The sequence below is a fragment of the Balaenoptera physalus genome, assembly GCF_965194825.1.
Source record: "Balaenoptera physalus genome assembly, chromosome: 21".
NCBI lineage: Eukaryota > Metazoa > Chordata > Mammalia > Artiodactyla > Balaenopteridae > Balaenoptera > Balaenoptera physalus.
The window spans coordinates 20,925,551-20,950,374 of record NC_138902.1 but is presented as its reverse complement, the minus strand read 5'-3'; the positions used below and the strand labels follow the sequence as shown (position 1 = coordinate 20,950,374).

The 24,824-nt window shown below is 40.4% G+C and overlaps 1 protein-coding gene across 1 annotated transcript in view; it reads right to left on the bottom strand.

Moving 5' to 3' along the window:
- Positions 1–297: 297 nt before the first annotated feature.
- Positions 298–24,824, bottom strand: part of GSR (glutathione-disulfide reductase) — a 48,572-nt gene continuing 24,045 nt past the window's right edge. Inside the window, exons 5-13 of the mRNA XM_082444646.1 lie at positions 24,537–24,684; positions 21,837–21,891; positions 17,871–17,970; positions 10,778–10,864; positions 9,357–9,515; positions 6,600–6,711; positions 4,917–5,048; positions 3,693–3,826; positions 298–1,241 (exon numbers count right to left, since the gene is read on the bottom strand). Of these exons, the coding sequence (XP_082300772.1) occupies positions 1,092–1,241; positions 3,693–3,826; positions 4,917–5,048; positions 6,600–6,711; positions 9,357–9,515; positions 10,778–10,864; positions 17,871–17,970; positions 21,837–21,891; positions 24,537–24,684 (1,077 nt within the window). The 3' untranslated portion in view covers positions 298–1,091. The remainder of the gene's footprint in view (positions 1,242–3,692; positions 3,827–4,916; positions 5,049–6,599; positions 6,712–9,356; positions 9,516–10,777; positions 10,865–17,870; positions 17,971–21,836; positions 21,892–24,536; positions 24,685–24,824) is intronic.

Here is a 24,824-nt window from a genome sequence, read left to right as displayed (position 1 = left end):
GCATTAAGTCACTACTGAAAGCCATGGAAAAATTTAACCAGCTTACGTAGCTGGTAAAGGCTAATGGAAATAAAATGCTAAAAATCTCTATGATTTCTAGACTGTGCTTCCAACTCAACCATTAAATTTGCTAAATGTTTCTTTTATACCTCTGGTCTTTATTTATAAAAGCGCAATCTCTTTTCTCCCCCATAAGGTCTTAAGCTGACTTAAGGTAGCTAGCTCACTGTTGGCATCTGACCCTTCAATGTGAAATATTCTTAGAAAATGAACTGTTACCCATAAATTCATAACAAATTTTATAAGAAGAAAAGACTGTGATTTTATTTTCAGATTTTTGGAAATAGTTTCAAAAAATAAAATGACAAGAATACATACAAAAACTGAAATCATTCACCGAACTATGAACTCTTAGCAGAGGAAAGGACTTTTGAAGTACATCTGAAAACACGGATCACTTCTAAAATGTCCCTCTCACTTGTGCAACCAGCCTCCTCAAATCTTTCCCAAATTTGATGAACTTCATCTCATAAAAGTAACACAAACCATTTTTAATCATTTAGAACAAAAGAAAGAATAAAATACAGGAGGCAGGCCTCTCAAGTTACATGCTTTTAGAGAAAACTCACATCCTTGAAGCAGCTTTGTAATATGCAGAGCGCAGTACTGGCTTCAAAAAAAAAAAAAAAAGGACTCTGTACTTGCATTATTTAAATGTGAAGAGCAGCTGTCATCTTCCTCTATAAAAATTAGCAAGTGATATTCATTCAAGTACATTAATTTCACTGTACTTCATATGGTTTTATACTTAGGATGAGGCTAAAACAAAAACAAAACAAAAAACCAGCTAGCACAGAGCTATTAATAAAACAAATAGTAATTATTGAGAGATGTAATCAAATGAAAATCAATCCTGGATAACAAAACAGATTTCTAATTACATAAATAAGTTTACTGAAAATTTCCACTACTGGAAGATCCTGATTACAATAAAGAAATACATACAATGGGAATGGTAAGTAAACGTGATGATTTGGTTCCTTTCTGAAGGTCTACTGGTCCAGCTGCCAGCCATACGAGTCTCTGGGTTCTCAACGAAGTGTGACCAGTTCTTCTGAAGAGGTAGGATGAATGGCAACAGTGTTATCAAAGTCGGATTTTGTTGCTCCCATTTTTACTGCGACCGCAAAACCCTGCAGCATTTCATCACATCCGATTCCCTGCATGTGGATGCCAACCACCTGCGACAGAAAAGACAAAAATCCTTCAAGTAAAAATTTTTACCTCTGTAATTGTATGAGCCAGTTCCTTGTAATAAATCTCCTTCTAGGTACACACACACACACACACACACACACACACACTCACACACAAATTTTTTTATCAGGTACACTAATAAATTTTTTATTAGTCATGAGAGATACCTGCTATTAAAAAACCCCTAAAAAACTTACATCTCTAATCCCAATATAGCATAACACAGCCTACATGGGCTACAGCCCTGCGGAGCCCTGACGTCCCTCCCCTGCCTACCTCACTCAGCTCTCCCCACTCTGGCCTCACCAGCTTTCCTCCTGTCCTGAGTATTCGGAATGCTCTCCCCTTTGCACAGGCTGTTCCCTCTGTCTGGACACTCTTTCCTCCCCTCTTTTAAGTGTTAAAGCCCATTCATTCTTCAGATAGCTACACCTGCCTTCCTGACCAAGTTAAATTGTCTATCATGTGAGCTCTCAGTCCCAATATTTCTCCATCACGGTTCTATCACAACTGCAAAGTTGTGTTCATCTGGGGACTGGACAATTACAGTCCCTCTTTCCCAGTAGATGTTAATCTCTAGATGGAGGGGACCCTGTCCACTTTTTTTTTTTTTGGCCACATGGCATGTGGGATCTTAGTTTCCTGACCAAGAATTGAATCCGGGGCCCCTGCAGTGGAAGCACAGAGCCTCAACCACTGGACCACTGGGCAAGTCCCCCTGCCCACTTTTGCTCCCCACTCTACCCGTCTGGCCGAGCACAAAGATAGCCCTTAGAGGCACTCAGCCCACACGTGCTGGCTGACTGGACGAATGACCAACAAGAGGCATTTGTTTCAAATCATATTTTTCAGTCAGGTTTCTAAATACATTTAAAAATGACTAGTTAATGTTCACCTCCAGCAAATACTTTTAGGGTAAGTAGACTGTTGAAAAGCAAAGTTAGAGAATATAAAACTTAGCCACAAAAATACATTGCTTAAAAACAAATCAAGGATATACTTAATATTAATGAACAGTACATGTAAAAATGGTTGATGCAAACTTAATGTTATATGTTTCTTTACAATTGAAAGAAAAAGTATATCTCAAAATAAGACAAGGAAATCCCAAATCATGTACTGCATATACATTCAGCCGAATTTTTAGATATTGTGATCTAAACTGAATTTACAAAGAGCTTCTGATGATAGCAGGAGCCTTATGTTATTTCTCTCCATACAGTATCCCACTTCTTACTCTTTAGTTGACTGTCAGGTAATGTTTACCAAATGAATGAATGATAAATGGCATAAAGAAATAACTGATATGAAGAGATAAGTAAGGACCTTGCTGATTCAATAACTGGGGATCTCAGGCTACTGAGGAACATTCAGGGCAAGAAACAGCAACCTTTATCTTCCTGCCAAACCACTTACTTTCTTCTCTTTGCACTGATTCTCTGCTTCTGTCAACTGTCAGTGATGTTGATTTTTATAAGCCAGAAGCCAGGGACCATCTTGTGGCTTTTGGTGTAAGGGCCACTGATTCAGATACAGACTATGTTCTTTTTAATAAGAAAAGTTGGAAACCATACCTGAATCTTCAGTTAAATTACTGTTCCCCACAAAGCCATGTTCCCAAGGCATATTGCTAAGTTCCACTTTAATATTTAATTCAATTTATAGAAAAGCCCAATAGGCTGATGTAATATCAAAACAACACCTATTTCAAAAATTATTAAAAAAAAAACTGTTCAAATTCAAACTCAAATCACAATGAGATACCACCTCGCATCCGGTAGGATGGCTACAATAAAAAAAAGACAGTAACAAGTGCTGACGAAGGTGAGGAAGAACTGGAACCCTCGCACGTTGCTGAAGGGAACATAAAATGACACAGCCACTTTGGAAAACAGTTTGGCAGTTCCTCAAAAAGTTAAACCAAAAATAGATAACTGATTATCTCAGAACATTTCACTAAATAAACTTCTTCCTCACTGATTGGTTATGTTAAGTCTAAATTTTTTACATTAAATTCTTGCACTTACCAATATTTCTGAGTTGCCTATCTATTCTGGCCTACTGGTCAATGACAATCTCAACCTCTCCCCTTTATATTTTATGTGCTTTTTTTGGCCATGCCATGTGGCTTGCAGGATCTTAGTTCCTTGACCAGGGATTGAACCTGGGCCACAGCAGTGAAAGTGCCAAGTCCTAACCATTGGACCATCAGGGAATTCCCCCCCACCAACTTATGTTTTTATAGCAGTGGAACCTTCTTTCTATGTGAAATATTATGAAGAACCGCAATATAGAGAGAGAGAGACAGATAAAGGTGGGACTGTGCCAGCTGAATCAGAGAAAGCTTTACCTGGTCTTCCCTTCCCACCTCACCAAAATACCCCATCCCTGCCAACCTTGAAGACAGTTTTGAGCTTACTGGATTTTTCCCATACCTGTTCCTCTTTGTTGGCACAAACCATTTTCATCACACATTTTGTTTTCCTTTTGGTAACTGCATGATACATTGGGGTAAAGGTGGTGGAATAAATCTTCACGTTTTCTTTTCCATATTTATAAATGGCCTCATCTATAATGCACAGGGGGGAAAAAAAAGCATCTATCAGAAACTTAAACAATTCCACTGAGCTATCAGAGAGATGGCCGGAAATACATAACCTGAATCAAATTACAAGGAAATATTAAACAAAACCACAACGAGCTGGGGCTTCCCTGGTGGCACAGTGGTTAAGAATCCGCCTGCCAATGCAGGGGACATGGGTTCGAGCCCTGGTCCGGGAAGATCCCACATGCCGCAGAGCAACTAAGCCTGTGCGCCACAACTACTGAGCCTGTGCTCTAGAGCCCACAAGCCACAACTACTGAGCTTGTGCACTTAGAGACCGTGCTCCGTAATGAGAAGCCTGTGCACCGCAATGAAGAGCAGCCCCAGCTCGCTGCAACTAGAGAAAGCCTGTGCGCAGCAACAAAGATGCAGCGCAGCCAAAAATAAATTAATAAAATAAGTATATTAAAAAAAACCAAACCACAATGAGGGAAATCTACAACATAAATGTCAATGTCATGAAAGACAAGACAGGCTGAGGAATTCTTTCTCTTGACTAAAGGAGACCAAAGAGGTATCAAAACGAAATATACTACATTATCCTGGAATGAACCCTGGACTTGAAGGGAAAAATGTTAAAAATGAAATTATTTGAGATAACAGGCAAACTTTGAATAAGGTCTAAAGTTTAGATAATATTGTATCCACTTAAATATTCTCATTTGAAGCTATGCTTCTGTAAGGGAACAGCCTTGTTCTTAGGAAACAGATACTGAAGTGTGTGTGCATGTGTATAGAGAGAAAATGATACAGCAAAAGTGTTACCAGTAGACAGGAGTCTTCTGTAGTATTTTTGCAACTCTTCTTTAAATTTGAAATTAGTTCAAGTAAAAAAGCTTAAAAAATCAAACAGATAGGGTGGAGTGGGGAAAGGAATTATACTCTCAAAGTACTAGTAGCTGGGGAGGAAACTGGACCTGTGATGAGAAGTTAGTAACTAAAAAGAAATATAACCCGGGGGCTAAGATAGATTTAGTCAGCTGGCAGACACCTAGTTTAACGTTAGCAGAGGAGGGGAAGAAACCATAAATGACCTTTATTTTTAAACACCTACCTTCTGTGAGTCCCACTGTCCCAATAGGGGGGTGGCTGAAGACCACCGTAGGGATGTTGTCATAGTCTAACTTGGAATCTTCTTTGCATTCAAAAAGTCTATGGGCAAGTTTTCGGCCAGCAGCAATCGCAACTACAAAGATATTTTTAAAGCAGTGCTTAGCTTATTGTTCATTTTAACACAGCAGGATTGTTCTACTAACCGTTTATCCATCTGGCTTAACATACAAGTTCTGACAAAGTCTTCTGTCAATGCTCATTACAATATCTAGTTCAATATCATAAAAGACCTATCAATACCTTAGTTAACAATTCAAAACTATCGGCTTATGTGAATTCTGTACATTCTATTATGACCAAAAAAAAAAAAATAAAGACACATTTACAAGTTCCCAACCATCTGGCAAGCTACCTCTTAATGAGGATGTTAGCTTTTTGATATATTTATGGAGCAAACTACATTAATTTCGAGCATCTTCAGTTCTACTTCATAACCATAGTCATTTCACAGGAATATTTTGTTTCTTTTTAAAATTATTTTTATTTCTTATTAATTTTTTTTTGAAGTTTATCCTCCTTAGCCTGTTTTTATTCCTAATGGTCAAAAAAAAAAAAAATGCCTGGGGCTTCCCTGGTGGCGCAGTGGTTGAGAGTCTGCCTGCCAATGCGGGGGACACAGGTTCGAGCCCTGGTCTGGGAAGATCCCACATGCCGCGGAGCAACTAGGCCCGTGAGCCACAACTACTGATCCTGCGCGTCTGGAGCCTGTGCTCCGCAACAAGAGAGGCCGCGATAGTGAGAGGCTCGCGCACGGCAATGAAGAGTGGCCCCCACTTGCCGCAACTAGAGAAAGCCCTCGCACAGAAACGAAGACCCAACACAGCCAAAAATAAATAAATTAAAAAAAAAATGCCTGAGTTCAGTAAAAGCATCAGTTATTAATTTTATTGACTTCAAATTGATAATTGTTTTTCCAAAATAAGGTATCAGTAGGATACATAAGAAATTTTTTTTACCTCGACAAAATTTTCAGCTGTTAGATTATGTTATGAAGGTTTTGAAACTTTACTTGTTAGTTTGCTTTTGTGGAGAGAGCTTCCTAAAAGAGCTAAAAGGCTTTGGGTGTGTGTTTCCATTCTGAGTAAGACCCGGGCCATTTTGGAAAGGATGGTGAGGCCCCGGAGGGGTACAGGTGAAAGCAGATGGATGGATACCACCAACAGAAGCGGGACAAAGAGCTTGAAATGACGCCAGTTAACTCATGAAGTAGGCTGAAGTATGGGATTCTGAGGATGGGGATTAACCTTGGTTGTATCAAGACTCAACAGTCATATAAGAATACCACTTCCTTCCACTGTCACTAACACAACTCGGATTCTAATTTACAGCATTCTTCAGAGGATGACTGTATCATCTGTATAAAAATTTCAGTCTTCACCATGCATTTTTAAAATCTTTTAAAGAAAAATAAATACTATTCAAAGCATTTTTAAAGGAAAAAATGAATATTATTCATAACATGTCAGGTACCCAACCAACATCTATCTCAACACATTTTATCATTTTGATGACATAAAGACACTCAGCCTTTTAACTCTGCTTGAGCTGATTTGACTATGAAGAGCTGAACAGTTTTATGTAACACACAGAGCCTCCCTTAGCCCCCAAAAAGAAGAAACATCACCTGGAGTAAGAAGAGCTTTTCCACACACATCCCCAACTGCGTAGACACCTTTTACATTAGTATTCTGGAATTCATCTACTAGGATATGACCTTTGTCATCAGTTTGAATCCCCTAAAATTGTAAAGGGACATCATGTAAGTATTTGGGACATCATGTGAGTATTTGGTCCATCTACAAAAAAATAGCAGCTCACATCTCTGGATCCGCCTCACTTCAGGCACCTCTTCAGCCTGAATCTCCAAGAAACCACAAGACTCAACCAGAAGATGAAAAACATCTTAGCAAGCTGGCAAGTTTCATATCTTTTGCTTAATTTAAAAGGTAAATATTTAACTCAGTTTTGAGGAGTTTTAACAGGATTTGACTTTGCATTGTACGATTCAGCTGGCCAGGCAAGCCTGAAAAGGAATCACTCAACTATCAGACATGGTACTTGGCATCCCCGTGGAGTCCACCTAAGACAGTGATTTTCAATTCCTTGGAAGCGCTCCTCCTGAAGCATGCTAACTCATACTTTAGACAGGCACAGCCTGAAGCAGTCATCAAAAGTAGACTTCTTTGAAGTTTACAGTTTTATCTTTAAAAAGCCAAGCAAAATTTGTATTCTACTCTAAAAGATATCAATGTTTCCTTTAACCAAAATTTCTCCCTATACATTGAGTCGAATTTTTGCTCCAAGAATATGTGTCATGCTTATCTTGTGGCTTTGCAGATCCCTGGTGTATATACTCCCATGTGAGAAGTAGAAGGCCAGCAGGCATAGGGAGTAGGTAGTGTAGTGGTTAAGAGTACAACCTTTGGAGCTGGGAGATCTGGGTTCAAGTCCCAGCTCTGCCACTTACTAGTTATGAGACCACCCATTTATCAATAATTACTTGAACTTCTAAATGAGGCATTAAGCTAGTCACTGTAAATACAGTGGTAAATAATACAGACATCTCCACTCCTTGTGGAGTTTACAAGCCTGGTGGACAATTTATCTCTGTGCTCCTGGGTTCCTCATCCTTAACCCTCAAACAGTTGTTGGCAAGATTAAAGTAGGCTAGTATAGCACAGGGAACTCTTCTCAATACTCTGTAATGACCTATAAGGGAAAAGAATCCAAAAAAGTGTGGATATATGTATATGTATAACTCATTCATTTTGCTGTATAGCAGAAACTAATACAACATTGTAAATCAACTATACTCCAATAAAAATTTTTTAAAAAGATTAAAGTAGGCCAGTAACATGTTGCCAAGACTTAAAATAGTAATCATTCAATTTGCAGTATAAATATATATCTTAACACTGAATGAGATGGAAAATTTTTGCCTCATTTAAAAAAAATTCAGCAAATATAGTTCAGAACTGGACTTACCATTGCCTATATCTGCATAAAGGCACAATATCTCTTGAAAGGTGAAAAGCTGGATGAATAGTTTTGTTAATATAGAAATAGATAACTAATTTTACTAAATTCCACTGAATAGTAAGATTAAAATCAAGTAAAACATGTCCCTGGATATTTTTTTTTAATTATGAAAAATACCTTTTATTGAAATGAAAAAGGGATGCAACTTAAAACAGATACTAATATCAGAACATAAATCAAACTGTGAGACACTACTCAAGAGGCTCCATCAAATATATAAACCTCAAATATATAAAATATTCTATTATTACTAGTAGAGTAGTATAGCATGTCAGAAAAATCATCACCCTCACCATCAACAGCAGCTGGTTAATATTTACTGAGTTCATGCTGTAAGCCAGCATCTAAGCAAGTTACTTTGTACGCACTCTCATTTACTCTTCTCTATAACCCAATGCAACAAGTACTATTTTTATTCCCATATTTATATGAAGCAGTCGAAACTTAAGAGTAACTAAGCTACTTGCCTAAGGCCATGAAACCGGTAAGTAACAGAACTAAGGTTGAAAACTGGGTCAAACAATGGGACCCACGCCCCAGGCTACTATACTAGACTGTCCTTCAAAATTTAAAAGAACAAATAAGAATGCTAACTATAGAACTGGTAGATGAGCTTCACATCTGTACCCATCCCCGAGTGCCACAATGTCCATGACGAGTCACACACCCATCCATTAGGATGAGAGCTGCAGACACTTAGAAGTAATTATAGGGCTTTAAAGAGACAGGTATCATAGTAAAAAAGAAATCTGTAGGGAGAAGGCTAGTCAGGAAATGGCAAAACAATGACCTGATCTAGGGTGATGACACCAGAAAGAAGAAAAAACCCCTTTTTTTCCATTCCAAAGGCAGAAGCAATGGGATTTAATGACAAACTGGACACATGGAATAAACAGAAAAGAATCCAATAAAACCCACTCAAGTTTTGGGGGGTCTGGGGTTGGATCAGGGGAAATCACAGGACTACTGACCGATTCAAGAAGGTTTTAGGCGAGGAATGTGGTCAAAACGTACAAACTTCCAGTTACAACATAAATAAGTACAATACCAGGGATATAACGTCCAACATGGTGACTACAGATAACACTGCTGTTAAGAGAGTAAACCCTAAGAGTTCTCAACACACAGAGAAAATTTTTTCCTTTTTTCCTTTCTACTTTTATTGTATCTATATGAGAAGATGGATGTCAGCTGACCCTCTTGTGGTGATCAATTCACAGTGTATATAAATCAAACCATGGAGCTGTATGCCCTAAACTTATGCAGTGATGTATGTCAATTGTTTCTCAATAAAACTGGGGGAAAAAAAATAGAACGTCGTAGGCAGACTAGGTCAGCTTACCAGTTCGTTTAAATTCAGGTCCCTGGAGTTTGGGTCCCGTCCAATGGCCCAGAGTAGACAGTCAACATCTGGAATGGTGGTCAAGGTGGGCTTCCTACCAGGAATTGAAGTAACCATGCAGAGTTCCAGGCCTGAAGAAGTCTTTTTAACTTCCTTGACCTATTGGGAGATACAGTTTGTTAACTGGGGGTGTGGAGATGGGAAGGAAAGCAAATAAAGAGGAAACTAAAATTCTTAACATTTAAAAACTCTCCACTGAATCCTACATATGAGTCTTACATGTTGACACATTTACTTTTGCCCAAAGGCCACCAACCCTGGAACTCTCTGGAACCTAGATGATATCCTAGGTGGCCCCAAATCAGCCAGCAGCCAGAAATGTCAACTCACATCAAGATCCTAATGCTTCAGCTTAAAAACAAAGTATTTTAAAGCGTACTTCTTCAAAACTGTGATAAAATTTTTAAACCACAAATCTAAGCACAGTGATTTGCAGCTGGAATCGGGGGAGGAGATGGCTGTAGCAGCATCATTAAGAGAGTTTTTAAAATTGCACCATCCTTGCTCCTCCCTGGAGATTCTTAATCAGGACTCGGGGGAGGAGGGTAAGATCAGGTCAGGAGAGTGAAGGGCATACACAGTTTAGTGAAAGTCCCGAGGGGATCCTGATGTTGACCTTAACCACCAGCCCAGTACTTCAGCATTTACAAAGCAACTTCACATTTATTGTTTTACTTATGATACGGCCTATGCTGAAAGGGCAAAGCTTTGGGGGAGAAAGTCATTTTTACAAGGCTAATGCTCCAGGAAAAATCTGACATGTAGGTGATTCCCTGAGAATAAAAAAAAATACAAAGTAACTTTGTCATTGTTTCCATCTACAAAACCCAAAGGTGTGCTTTCAAAAATAGATTCCATGGGACTTCCCTGGTGGTCCAGTGGTTAAGACTTCGCCTTCCAATGCAGGGAGTGTGGGTTTGATCCCTGGTCGGGAAACTAAGATCCCACATACCTCACGGCCAAAAAGCCAAAACATGAAACAGAAGTGATATTGTAACAAATTCAATAAAGACTTTTAAAAAAAATAGATTCCATAGTAATATTTCCTGAAATAAATAAATAAATATAAATAAATATAAACCTGAAAAATAAGGATGTTCAATGAGGCCTTTGAGCACAAAAACTGTAGTTTTAGTTCTAACTAAACTAAATTCAACTTCCAGATTTCTAAACTTTTATACCTTGGATTTCATTAAAACATTAATGTGAAATGCAGCTTCTGAGGATAAAGAAAAGACTTGGTAGTACTCTAGAAAAGAATAAACTGACTGGGGCAGAGGTAGTTTGTGTTTATAAAACTAGTGGGGTTCACAACAGATAGACAACCAAGGGCCGTAAGCTCGCCCTGGGCTCGGTCATACCTGCGAGTACTTCAGCACCTCTATGCCAGCGTTCTCCAGCTCCTCAGTGCAGTTGGAACTGATTATTGAATCAAAACTTCTGAGCACCTGTATACACAGGCAACAGAGGGATGGGTGGTGGGAAAGAATAAAACTTGATTAAAGATATGCTACAAACCAGGGAGGGAAATTTCAGTATCAACCCCCCTCTTATGTCCTTCTTCATTCACGGCTGCACTATGAATGGAGTTTTTTTTCTTTTTAAATCATCTTTAAAAAATTATGGTTCTGAAGAACCTAGGGGCAGGACAGGAAAAAAGACGCAGACGTAGAGAATGGACTTGAGGACACGGGGAGGGGGAAGGGTAAGCTGGGATGAAGTGAGAGACTGGCATGGACATATATACACTACCAAATGTAGAATAGATAGCTAGTGGGAAGCAGCTGCATAGCACAGGGAGATCAGCTCGGTGCTTTGTGACCACCTAGAGGGGTGGGATAGGGAGGGTCGGAGGGAGACACAAGAGGGAGGGGATATGGGGATATATGTATACGTACAGCTGATTCACTTTGTTATAAAGCAGAAACTAACACACCATTGTAAAGCAATTATACTCCAACAGAGATGTTAAAAAAAAAAAAAAGGATTTAACCAGAATAAATAAATAAAATCAGCTGCTATAAAAAAATTAAAGTATAGCTAATTTACAATGTTGTGTTAGTTTCAGGTATACAGCAAAGTGATTCAGTTATACACACACACACTCTGTGCCAGATTTTTTCCCATTATAGATTATTATAAGATATTGAATATAGTTCCCTGTGCTATACAGTAGGTCCTTCTTATTTATGTATTTTATATATAGTAGTGTGTATATGTTAATCCCAAACTCCTCATTTATCCCCCGCGACCCTGCTATCCCCTTTGGTAACCATAAGTTTGTTTTCTATGTCTGTGAGTCTATTTCTGATTTGTAACTAAGTTCATTTGTATCACTTTTTTAGACTCCACATATAAGTTATATCATATTTGTCTTTCTCTGGTGAGTGGAGTTTTAATAAGTCTATTTTCCGACATCACCACCAATGTCTGCATTACACCTGACTTCACCCACTCCTGTTCTAGAGTTTAATCCATAGGCAACCTTCGCGCCTCTACTGTCTTTGCCGTGTTCCTCTCCTCCCAAACTCTTCTCTTTTCCATAAGAATAGGGACCAGAAATTCTCTTTCCCCTTTCAGTATTCCAGGGCCAGCTCTCCTGCTGATACAATTTAAGGGAAGATTCTTGAACAAAATCTCCTATTCTAGGCAGAAAAGTCAACTACATGGCCTTAGAGATTTTTTTTAATACTAGCCTTAGTATTTGTTTAAGGTTTCAAACTACAAATTTTAGGGTTCTAAATTTGGTAAAAATGGGATCCATTCCAATTAAGGTTCCCAACAAAGTTGAAAACATTGTGGGGTTTTTTCTGGAATGCTAGATGTTTTTCTATATTTTTTTCCTTTTTTGGCCCTGCCGCAGGGGCATCTTAGTCCCCCCCACCAGGGATTGAACCCGTGCCCCCTGCAGTGGTAGCTCAGAGTCCTAACCACTGGACCGCGAGGGAAGTCCCTGGATGTTGTTCTAGAGAATGTCTGTCTGTCCATCTACCTATCTATGTTCAAATCCTTCCAATGACCTTATGGATTAGAAGGTGTTATCCCTATTTTTTTTTTTCAGATAAGGAAGCTGAGATTCCTAAGAAGTGGAGTGACTTTTAGAAAGCTCTAGAGCCAGGATTCAAATTGAGCTTGGTCTGAGTCTTCCGATCAGGTTCTCTCCACGACATTATGCACTTCTTCCCACCCCATAATTGTGGACACCATTGAAAGGCACCACCGGGACCATTAAGAACTGACCACTGACAGCCTACCAGGGCAGGCAACTACAGACCCTGGGAAGGAACAGAGAACAGGAGAGAACAAGGTGTAGAAAGCCATTCTCTTCCCACATCTCTCAGATCAGTTTACACTTGTCACTGAACGGGGACTAAAGAGGTATGACTTCTTCCTACTCTCAGAACCAAGGCTCATTAGTCTCCCCTCCACTCGTATGGGGACACTTTATTTTTTCTTCATTGAGTTCAGGATGCCAAGTTGAGGTGGGAAGTTCAGGGAACTTGATCAGTTAAGGTTAAAAGCCATTTACATGTTTAACATTCCTGCTATAGCAATATTCTCATACTTCACCATTTTCATAGCAATCATCCACTTAGTCTCTAGCTCTATTTTAAATTAGTAGATGTGTAGTGAGTGTCTATTTTGTGACATTTACTCTAAAAGGTTCCAGGAGAATATAAACATGCCTATTGATACCTCTGTCCCCTTCCCAGTGGAGGAGAAAGACAAGCAACTCTTGTAAGCTAAACTGAGATCAACACTATAAATTCACTTATTCATCCATTCCATCGACAAACATTTATTAAGCTCTACTATGCGCAAGATGCAAAATATTATCATAAAAGGCAGACTGATAATTAACTTGAAGAATGTGCAGATAAGGAGGTTTAGAAGAGACGGAAAATTACAGTCAAAGAGAACAGGGAAGGGCTTCCCTGGTGGCGCAGTGGTTGGGAGTCTGCCTGCCGGTGCAGGGGACACGGGTTCGTGCCCTGGTCTGGGAGGATCCCGCGTGCCGCGGAGCGGCTGGGCCCGTGAGCCACAACTGCTGGGCCTGTGCGTCTGGAGCCTGTGCTCCGCAGCGGGAGGGGCCGCGATGGTGAGGGGCCCGCGCGCCGCGGTGGGGAGTGGCCCCCGCTCGCCGCAGCTGGAGAAAGCCCTCGCACAGAAACGAGGACCCAACACAGCCAAAAATAAATGAATAAATAAATAAATAAAAATTTAAAAAAAAAAAAAAAAAAAAGAGAACAGGGAAGATTTCAAGGAAAATGTAGCATTCTGCACTGGATCTTGATGACTCGGGAAGGGAAAGCACCTTAAATAGAGGAATCTGCACAAATATACAGAGATGGGACCAGGTCACGGAAGAGGAACAGCAAGTAGGCCAGTTCCTACTGAATGGAAGAAATCTGAAGAAAAGAAGTGGGGGGTAAGGCTAGAGAGGGTTAAACTCCTCTGGAAGACAGAAACCATGTCTGATGAGATCGCTTTATGAGGGCTCAGTATATACTTGGAGTGATACTCAAACCTTACCAATCACAAGAGTAGAACAACATGCCCTAAAATGTATTTGTGGAGGACCTGGTAGTGGTAATGACAAAGGTGATGATGATTGTGGTGAGGTGGTGATAGGGGTGATGGAAGAGGAAGAGGATACTTGGTAAAAAAGGCAGATTGTTAGAAAAGGAATGAAAACCCCACATTTTTCCTATACCACATTATTGATGAAAGTTTATCCTAATTCTACTTAAGGAACACAGGATCAAAGATGGTATTAGGCATAGGGGAGATCACGGAATTGATAGTGCAGTAGATTTAATAGTCAGCTAAACTAACTAAAGAAGGCAATGAATCTAGGCCTCTTTCAAACAGAAGACCCTATTAAACACAAGTAAAACTGGTAACAAGGAAATAACCTAAGATAGCTAATGAACCTGTAAAACTTAGTGTCACAGACTTAAAAAGCATTTGGCACTTACATGAATAAGCAATTGTTATTAGTATTTAATATCCCTAGAGATACGTGTCATTATTGTTTGTTAATTTCACTTACGATGATGAAATAGCTATTCTAATGCTTGCCCTTATGAAGTTCAATGAATATGAGAATCAGATAGACTTGAGTTAATTAGTAGCCACGTGAATTCTATAGTATAACATCATTGAAATAAGAAATAGAATCGGCATAACAACGTTTTTGCTGGGCTCCCCTAGTGGCGCAGTGGTTAAGACGCCTCCTGCCAATGCAGGAGACACGGGTTCAACCCCTGGTCCGGGAAGATGCCACATGCCGTGGAGCAACTAAGCCCGTGAGCCACAACTACTGAGCCTGCACTCTAGAGCCTGCAAGCCACAACTAGTGAGCCCGCATGCCACAACTACTGAAGCCAGTGCTCCTAGAGCCCATGCTCCACAATAAGAGAAGCCACCGCAATGAGAAGCCCACTCACCGCAACAAAGAGTAGCCCCTGCTCGCCGCAACTAGATAAAAGCCTGCGCACAGCAATGAAGACCCAATGCAGCCAAAAATAAATAAATTAATTAATTTAAAAAATTGTTTTTGCTGCCAGGTTTGGTTCTTTTTCAAAATTCCCATTCATATTATTTTCAGTTGGATTTCAATGTTCCTATGATAGCTTCCATTACTGCCCTCGGGAGACTAGTCTTTAAGATAATAGTTGTTACTGTCTAGCAACTTTTCCTTCTTTTCTTTTTTTTTAAATAAATTTATTTATTTATTTTTGGCTGTGTTGGGTCTTCGTTGCTGTGCGCGGGCTTTCTCTAGTTGCGGCGAGTGGGGGCTACTCTTCGTTGAGGTGCACAGGCTTCTCACTGTGGTGGCTTCTCTTTGTTGCGGAGCATGGGCTCCAGGCGCACGGGCTTCAGTAGTTGTGGCACGCAGGCTCAGTATTTGTGGCTCGTGGGCTCTAGAGCACAGGCTCAGTAGTTGTGGCATGTGGGCTTAGTTGCTCCGTGGCATGTGGGATCTTCCCGGACCAGGGCTCAAACCTCTGCCCCCTGCATTGGCAGGCAGATTCTTAACCACTGTGCCACCAGGGAAGTCCCTAACAACTTTTCTTTACTTAGACTTCATCTTTCTTTCTCTAGAGATTTCTTCGGGATAACACACAGGTGGGATAAAGGTGGGAGGTCGTGATTTATTCATAGAGTAGCTCTAGAATGGAGTTATACCAGGAAGGGGAGAAGATGGAGAATGCATTGGGGGTGGGGGAGGGCAGGAAGCCCAGATACACGTGGCTCTCTGCCACAAGCCAATTTTCCGAATGCAGGAATTATCCACTCTACTGATAAACTGATGTGATTTATTTACTTATTTATATATTAGATTCAGGCTCCCTATCCCTCTGCCTTTCTCCTGCCATCTAATTTGCTGGACATATTCCAGCAATGCAAAATAACACTGACCTATGAAAAACATTCTTCAGGACAAAAATCTCCTGGGGGTTAATTTTAGGACAAGTCTAAAAGCCAAAGAGAAAGTTCTCTGGAGTCCACACTGACCAGGATTATCGGTTTCCCTCATCTGCCCCCCTATTTGCTCAAATAATCAGGAATTTGAGTCACTGCATTTGAGTTGTCAGGGATCTGATAAATGTCCCAAAGGCATTAAATGACTTGCCCAAGTCACACACTTGTTGGGGAAGGCCAGATTCTTAGGGACCAGATTCTTAGGCCAACACTCTTGTTATTGCCCCCCACGGTGTCTCTGAAAGCTCCAACTGTGCCATGACCCAGTGGTGCTCAGTCACGATTAATCAACAAAACACATGAAGCAACACTTAATCAAGTACTGAGAAACATGGAGGCTGCATTTTAGCAGAAAGAATATTGGCCTGGGCTTTCTCAGAATTTCGTTGACTCTCAGTTTTGATGTTAATTAGCCGTCATGAAACCTCACTTGGTCTTAATTTCTTCATCTACAAAATGAGGTTCCAGTAGATGAGATGATCTATAAGCTTCTTCTATTATTATTATTTTTTACTGTGGTGAAAAACACGTACCATTAAATTTACCAACTTAGGGCTTCCCTGGTGGTGCAGTGGTTAAGAATCCGCCTGCCAGTACAGGGGACAGGGGTTCGAGCCCTGGTCCGGGAAGATCCCACATGCCGCAGAGCAACTGAGCCTGCGTGCCACAGCTCCTGAAGCCCACGCGCCTAGAGCCTGTGCTCTGCAACAAGAGAAGCCACCATAATGAGAAGCCCGCGTACCACAACGAAGAGTAGCCCCTGCTCACTGCAACTAGAGGAAGCCCGCACGTAGCAATGAAGACCCAACGCAGCCCAAAATAAAATTAATTAATTAATTTAAAAAAAAATTTACCAACTTAACCATTTCTAAGTACTAAGTTCCATGGTGTTAAGTGTATTCACATTGTTGTGCAACCAGAACTTTTCCCTCTTGCAAAACTGAGACTCTGGGGGTGGTGGGGAGGGATAAATTAGGAGTTTGGGATTAACAGATACATACCACTATATATAAAACAGATAACCAACAAGGACCTACTGTACAGCACAGGGAACTACACTCAATATTTTGTGATAACCTATAAGGGAAAAGAATCTGAAGAATAATATATACATATATAACTGAATAGGTATGCTGCCCACCTGAAACTAACACAGTATTGTAAATCAACTATACTTCAATAAAAAAACAAAAAAACCTGAGACTCTGTATCCATTAAACGATAACTCTCCATTCCCTCCCCGCCTCCGTCCCTGGCAACCCCATTTCTACTTTTTGTTTTTATGAGTGTGACTACTCTAGGTACCTCGTATATGTGGAATCATATAGTTTTTGTCTTTTTGTAATTAGCTTATTTCATTTAGCATAATATCCCCAAGGTTAATCCACGTTGTAGCATGTGTCAGAATGTCCCTCCTTTTTAGAGCTGAATAACATCCGATGGTATGGGTATGCCTCATTCTGTTTATCCATTCATCAGCGGACACAGGTTGCTTCCGCCTCCTGGCTATTGTGAATAATGTTGCGATGAACATAGGTGTGCAAATATCTTTGATACGTTTCCTTTTAATGCAAAGAATTTAGTAAATTTTCTGACTGAGTGTTAATAATCCAACACTATCTGATCATATGCAATTGATTTTCAGAATAAGAAATTAACCTGACAGTTTGCTCAATTTAACTAATATTTATATTTAAGGATGTATGTTTTATTAAGGCATGCTATCTACCACTTCATGATGGAAACACCAGCAAGTCTGATCAAATCTAAATCAGTATCATCAACTAGCAGTTGATGGCTAGGAAGGATGTAAGCCCTTATTTAGATGCCTTCAAAGCAGCTCCATGTGGAACAGACCAACCGGCTCCACATGCTTTGCACCCTAGTATTTAATGACAACATAAGAGAAACTTCTCCCTGTAGATTTTTTAAAAGATTAACATCAAGGAAAAGGATAGAATTTACCTTATCATGCCGTATCATTAGTGATGTCTTAGAACCCAGGGCAGAAAGGATCCCAGCTATTTCCACAGCAATGTAACCAGCACCAACGATGACACTGCGGCTACCATTAGAGTAGAGGGTTAAGATCGTTAAATAAACTTATTTTAGAATAATTTTAGATTTACAGAAAAGTTTAAAAGATAGTACAGATAGTATACCCCCTGCCCAGTTTTTCCTAAAGTTAACATCTTACATTCATAGCAGCACTATTTGCAATAGCCAAGACATGAAAACAACCTAAACGTCCATCAACAGACGAATGGATAAAGAAGACATGGTACATATATACAATAGAATACTACTCAGCCATAAAAAAGAACGAAATAACGCCATTTGTAGCAACATGGATGCAACTAGAGATTATGCTAAGTGAAGTTAAGTCAGAAAGAGAAAGACAAATACCATATGGTATCACTTACATGTGGAATCTAAAATACGACACAAATGAACTTATCTATGAAGCAGAAACAGACTCACATAGAGAACAGACTTGTGGTTGCCAAGGCGGAGGGGTTTGGGAAGGGATAGACTGGGAGTTTAGGGTTAGTAGATGTAGAATGGATGGACAAGGTCCTACTGTATAGCACAGGGAACTATATTCAATTTCCTGAGATAAACCATAATAGAAAAGATACAAAAAATAATGTGTATATATGTATAACTGAGGCACTTTGCTGTACAGCAGAAATTAACACAACATTGTAAATCAACTATACTTCAATTAAAAAAAAAAAGTTAACATCTTATAAACCATAGTACAGTTGTCAAAACTGACACTGGTACATTACTGTTGACTAAACTTCAGACTTTATTCAGATTTCACCTGTCTTTCCATTCATTTCCTTTTTCTGTCCCAAGATCCAATCCAGGATAACACAGTAATTTTAAGTAGAAAATATCCTTCTGTAGAACAGAAATATATCTTTAGGTGTTTTAAAAATTCCTTAGCTTCATTTCCTCAGAGAGGAAATAAAAACCCTTTGAAGCTAGAGATGATTCCTTATGCAGAGATCTTCGCACCTAAAACTAAAATTGGCACCACAATTTTTTTTTGCTTGTCCGAGAAAGTCTTTATTTCTCCGTCACTTTTGATGGATAATTTTGCAGAGTAAAGAGTTCTGTGTTGGTGGGGTTTTTTCCTCTCAACACTTTAGATATTCCACTCTCTTGTTTGCATAGTTTCTGAAGAGTTGTTGTAATTCTCATCTTTGCTCCCCTTATAGGTCAGGTGTGTTTCATCCTTCTGGCTTCTTCCAGAATTTTTTCTTTGATTTTCTACAGTTTGAAAATTATATGCCTAGGTATAGTTTTTTGACATTTACCCTACTTCGTGTTCTCTGACCTTCCTGGATCTGTTGTTTGGTGTCTGACGTTAATTTGGGGGAAAGTGACAGTCATTATTGCTTCAAATATCTCTTCTGTTCCTTTCTTTGGCATCACAATCCTCACCACCGTTATTCTCCTCTGGCTCAGTATTTTCCCTTGCTCATTGCTAAAGTCTATCAACCTTTGCAATATGATGAAAGGCCAATTTAGGAGCTCAGTGTTTCCCCCTCAGCTTCCACAGGCCCCTCTAGTCCACCTCGTACCAGTAAAGTAACCACTGGAAACAATCTTTTTTTTTTCTTTTTGGTTTTTAAAAAAAAGGAATTTATTGATTCATGTAACCGAGAAGTCCTGACTTCAGGTATGGCTGCATCTAAGTGTTCTGATGATACATCAGGACCTGGTCCCTTAAAGATGCTCAGCTTTGCATTTCATGTTGGCTTCATTCCCAAGCTCTGCACTGTGATACAGAGACTGCCAGAGGAATGAAGACACAGTGGCATGGTCTTAACAAGCTGAAGCTCAGGCTGGGGAGCTGACATCCAGGCTTTTGGAGTCTTGATTTTTTTTTTAAATTAATTAATTTATTTATTTTTGGCTGCGTTGAGTTTGTTGCTGCACGCAGGCTTTCTTTAGTTGTGGCGAGCGGGGGCTACTCTTCGTTGCAGTACACGGGCTTCTCATTACGATGGCTTCTCTTACGGCGGAGCACAGGCTCTAGGCGCGCGGGCTTCAGTAGTTGTGGCGCACGGGCTCTAGAGCACAGGCTCAGTAGTTGCAGCGCACGGGCTTAGTTGCTCCGCGGCATGTGGGATCTTCCCGGACCAGGACTCGAACCCGTGTCCCCTGCATTGGCAGGCGGATTCTTAACCACTGCGCCTCCAGGGAAGCCCCTGGAGTCTTGATTTAAAACACCAGTCTTCAGTATATGAAAAACTCAGTAAGTTAGGTAAAAATTGTGAACCAAGCACAATCTCCACATTCTCCTTCTTACCCTCAACGCCTGTTGGTCTTGGAGAGTCTCCAGGAGAGGAGGGGGGAGGCCGTGGCTCACCCCGAGGACATAGACACTTTGGCAGCCACACCTGGGAGCCCTCCACCACCTACAAACAATCTTATATTCTGCTGAGTCCCCACAGCACTTCTCTTTCCCTCATTACGGCCGTCAGAACCTCTTGTCCCACAATGTTCCACAGACTCTGTGCTCCAGCCTCCCCTCAACCATAAGCCCAATGAGGGTAAAAGCTGGATCACACAGCCCAGAGCACATGTTACCTCGCCTATAGAATTTGTTCCTTCTTTGATTATTTACTTACTTACCAACATAACAATGATAAAGGAGTCTTAAAAAAAAGAAGACAAAAATCATATACCAATTGTTAATTCATTTTCCTATGTTCCCAGAGTCTTGTTTATAACATGCATACATTCATTTCGTCAACTTGTAGTGCTACCAGCACAAGTTTAATAAATGGTTTAAAAATAGGTAATGGACAGATATCTAGAATGAAGCTTCTTTGAGTCCAGATTGAATTGTATCGTTTAAACACGATGAGTCATGACCACATTTCTGCATATATTCTCACATGTCTCATATCCTTCACACCTAAAACCAAACAGATCATGAGGAAAGAAAGGCTGCTCTCTAACACGCTGCCCTGCCTCACAGACAGCAAATCTAAAATGCCTGTTTCCTTTTCTCAAAGTCAGAAGATGACCTGGTCTGAATGTCGTAACAGGACATTTTCACAGCAGCTATGGAACTGCCAAGACGCCCTCTTGTCCCTGATGAACCACCTGTGGTTCCAGGTGAATTAAGGTAAAGGAACAAGCAGGGATTATCAGTCACCCTCCAGAAAGGCCTTCATGTAAAAGCGCGGGATTAAGACTTCCCACTGCGTTGGCAGTGCGCCCGCCGAGAGAGCAGAAGAGTTGAGCAATAATGACTCCAGGGTGAGTGCTACTCAGAAGGAAAGAAAGGCCAAACTCTGGGCTAACAGGGTCCCTCCTCCAGTTCCCAGGTGCCCTATCACTTATCATGAGTGAAGGTAGAACCCCGCTAATCGAGGAAGCCTGCAATTGGCAGCTTCTTCAAATTAGAGAAACAATCCTCCTCATTATCTTTTTTCTCTCTGTGTTATCTAAATCCACGACAGAAGTCTACTAAGGTTATTAGGACAAACACGTATAAAGGCCAATTTCAGAAAACCTATTTTTGTGAGACTGACAGAGCCTTCATTTATCCAGATGCCTCTGTACTAGCTGCTTTGAAGACCGGAATCACTTTAGACACATTATCAACTGATGCTCTATCAAGTTGAAGAAAGAAGACAGTTTTAGAACTTCAGTGTTTATTCTCAAAACCACCCTGCATTTGATTCTGGTCCTAAAAATTTTACAATGGCCTCTGACCAAAAGCATGAAAGATTTGAGTCATTTACTGTGGGATACTCATGGATGAGATACCCAAGGTCATAAAAATAGAAGAGGTAGAACAGAATTCTGGAAATTCCTACATTTAATAGTTGGGAAGAGGAGGTAGAAGTGTTGGGAGAAACTGAGGGAGAATGAACATGGAGGTCAGGAAGAAAAGCAGCTTACCTAGGCAACTCTTCCAGCTGAAAAAACCCATCACTGGTTATTCCTAGGCTGGCACCTATGTAGGAAAAGGCAATATAGGTCACACAGATGGAGTTCTCTCTTGTAAAATAATCACAACATTTTATGTATGAACCAAACACTTTCTCAGCCATCACACTCTCTGTTTTGACAAATTCTGTTAAAGTCTCCACTTGGGAAGCTGCCAATCAAATCTTCCCTGAGTCAACATTTTAATTTCCTCTGTAGAAATAAGAGCAGTGATGACTAAGTAACTATTAAATTTCTTTGAGGAATTAAGATCTCCTCAGCTTGGGACTTCCCTGGTGGTCCAGTGGTTAAGAATCCGCCTTCCAATGCAGGGGACTCGGGTTCGATCCCTGGTCGGGGAACTAAGATCCCACATGCCTCAACTAAGACCCGATGGCAGCCAAATAAATTAATTAATTAATTTAAAAAAAAAAATAAAAGATCTCCTCAGCTCTCATGAATAGACTCCTTGTTGGCTCTGCTTCATTCTCCCGCCCCCAAATGGGCTCAGCCTTGGTTCTCTTCTCTCTGCTTTTTTCCTTCAAAGGTTTTAACCAACTCTCCCTTCATTGTGGGAGACTTCCAAATGTGTAGTTCCAGTTTTGACCTTCTCCCCAGGTTCTAGTTCCATATTTCTAACTGTCTTTCTATACCATTTAACTTTGTTTCAAACTCAGTATTTTCAAAATAGAACCTTAACTTTATTTCCCAAACCATATCCCTCTCATTTACCACTTCAGCTGAAAAGACTACCTTCCATCAATAATCCGAAGTCTTGAGTTATCAATCTGTAATTCCTTCTCTCAACAACGGCCATCTCATCAGTTATTTAAAATACTGCATTTCACCAAATTCAATGCACAATGATTAAGGACCCATCCTGATTTCAGAGGTGTTGAGCATTTTTTTTTTAATGTGTCTTGGAATCAATGAAATTATACTAGCCGATTCATCCTTCTGTGTCTCTTATGTCTGTCCTCTCCTCCTAGTGCCTGGCACATAGCAGTGGCTTGGTAACTGTCTGCAGAGCTGAACTGAGTATTTCCACCACATTTCCGACGCTAGCACTGTAGTTCAGGACCTATTATCACCTCCTGTACATTCTACCGCAACAACTTTCTAACTGGCCTTCCGCCTCTGTAAATCACTATCAGATTAGTTTTCTAAAGTTATCAGTTAGATCTCGTCACTACCTTATTTATAAGCTATTAATAACAGGTTTTAGTGAATGACAGAGATTTCTTAATTTGACTTCATAAATCTCCACAATTTGGCCCTAACCTTCTTCCAGTTTCAGTTCAATGTATTTGCTTCCAGATTTCGGTGCTAGAAAAACTGGTTTAATTGACTGAATGTCCTTTAAGGACCTATTTATTACCCACTGGTTCTTCTGGTCTTTCTCTTCTTCGGCACATAGTGCTCAGTTTGTAAGCCCTTTTCCCAGGAAGCCTTTTTGGTCCGTGACAGCTCATAGTAATCCGTCCCACCTCTGAGGACCCCGACCCTCACTGTCTGGCAATCACCTTGGAACACTCACCTTTTATTTTATTTCTTTGCATTTGTTTTTATTACATGTTTTAAATTAATAAATGTGTATCTTAAAAATTTCAAAAAGCACCACAGAGCATCTAGTGAAAAGCGGGTCTCTTTCCCAACCCAGAGCTCTGGTCCTCTCCTTGGAGGGAGTTGGCACTGCAGGGTTTTGAGTGCCCTTCCAGAGATCCTAGTGCATCTGTACAGTCTCCCTGTCTTTTTAAAAAGACATAAACTGTAGCATGTTATACACATCGTTCCACACCTTGTTTTCTTTCACTAAACAATCAGTCGTAGAGGTTGTTCCCTATCAAGATGTGTATATCCAATCGTACCAACTAAATTTTAAGTTACTTGACAACAGTATCTTCATATTTTTTACAGTAGTTGTTCTTTAGCTTTTGGGGAGTCAGGAACCCTTTTAAAAGCTGGTGAAATTTTATCGATCCTCTCTCCAGAGAGATAAAAATACATAAATGCATACACACTCCAAAGTTTCCATATAATTCAGGTGGGTCATGGGTCGTAAGAAGCCAATCCATGGTCATGGGTCTTAAGAAGAAGTTGTATATGATCACCATCCACAAAGACCTTATAATCTAGTTGGGGAAAAAGATATGGACAATGTTTCCTATGAGAGAACAAGGCAGTATGTTATGACTCATCCCTGTGTATACAAAGCAAAGGTAGACAAGACTGTCTCGGAGATTCCTTACTGCTTTAATTTTCTAATTCTTTATATGAGAGAAAAATATGCATATAAGAAGGCTTAATTAGCTGATGAAGTTACATCTCTACAAGATTTCTCTCTCTTAAACAAAACAGTAAATATCTCATGACAAACTGAGGCTGGAAACAATCTCTACTGTGCCGAGAAGGGAAGGATGGGGCTTTTGCTGATTCTTCCCCCTGTGTTACTGCAGTATGTCTGAGCCTGGAGCTGGATGAAATATCTTCCTTTGCCCCGTCACTAGGTACCACTTAGGCCAATTACATTTAGGTTCTGCAGAGACCTTCTCTCACGTGTCCAAGACAAAGAACTGGTATAGGGCAGATCCCCTGGCATGGCTTGTAAGGTGGAAAACAACGGTAAATTCTTTCTGACTATTGTTAACAAGCATATGCCTTTGGAAGACTCACCAGGGATCTGGCTCTCCTGAGGAAGCGAGGGCACGCCACCTGTGGCAATCAGGATGTGAGGAGCAGTGTACTTTTTCCCGTTGACCTCCACTGTGGGCTTGGGATCACACGTGAATACTGCATGGCCGCGGATGATTTCTATGTGGGACTGGAGAAGGAAGCATGGTAACATTAGCCTGTTCTTAAGATTAAAAAACAAAGGGGGGCTTCCTTGGTGGCGCAGTGGTTAAGAATCTGCCTGCCAATGCAGGGGACATGGGTTCGAGCCCTGGTCTGGGAAGATCCCAC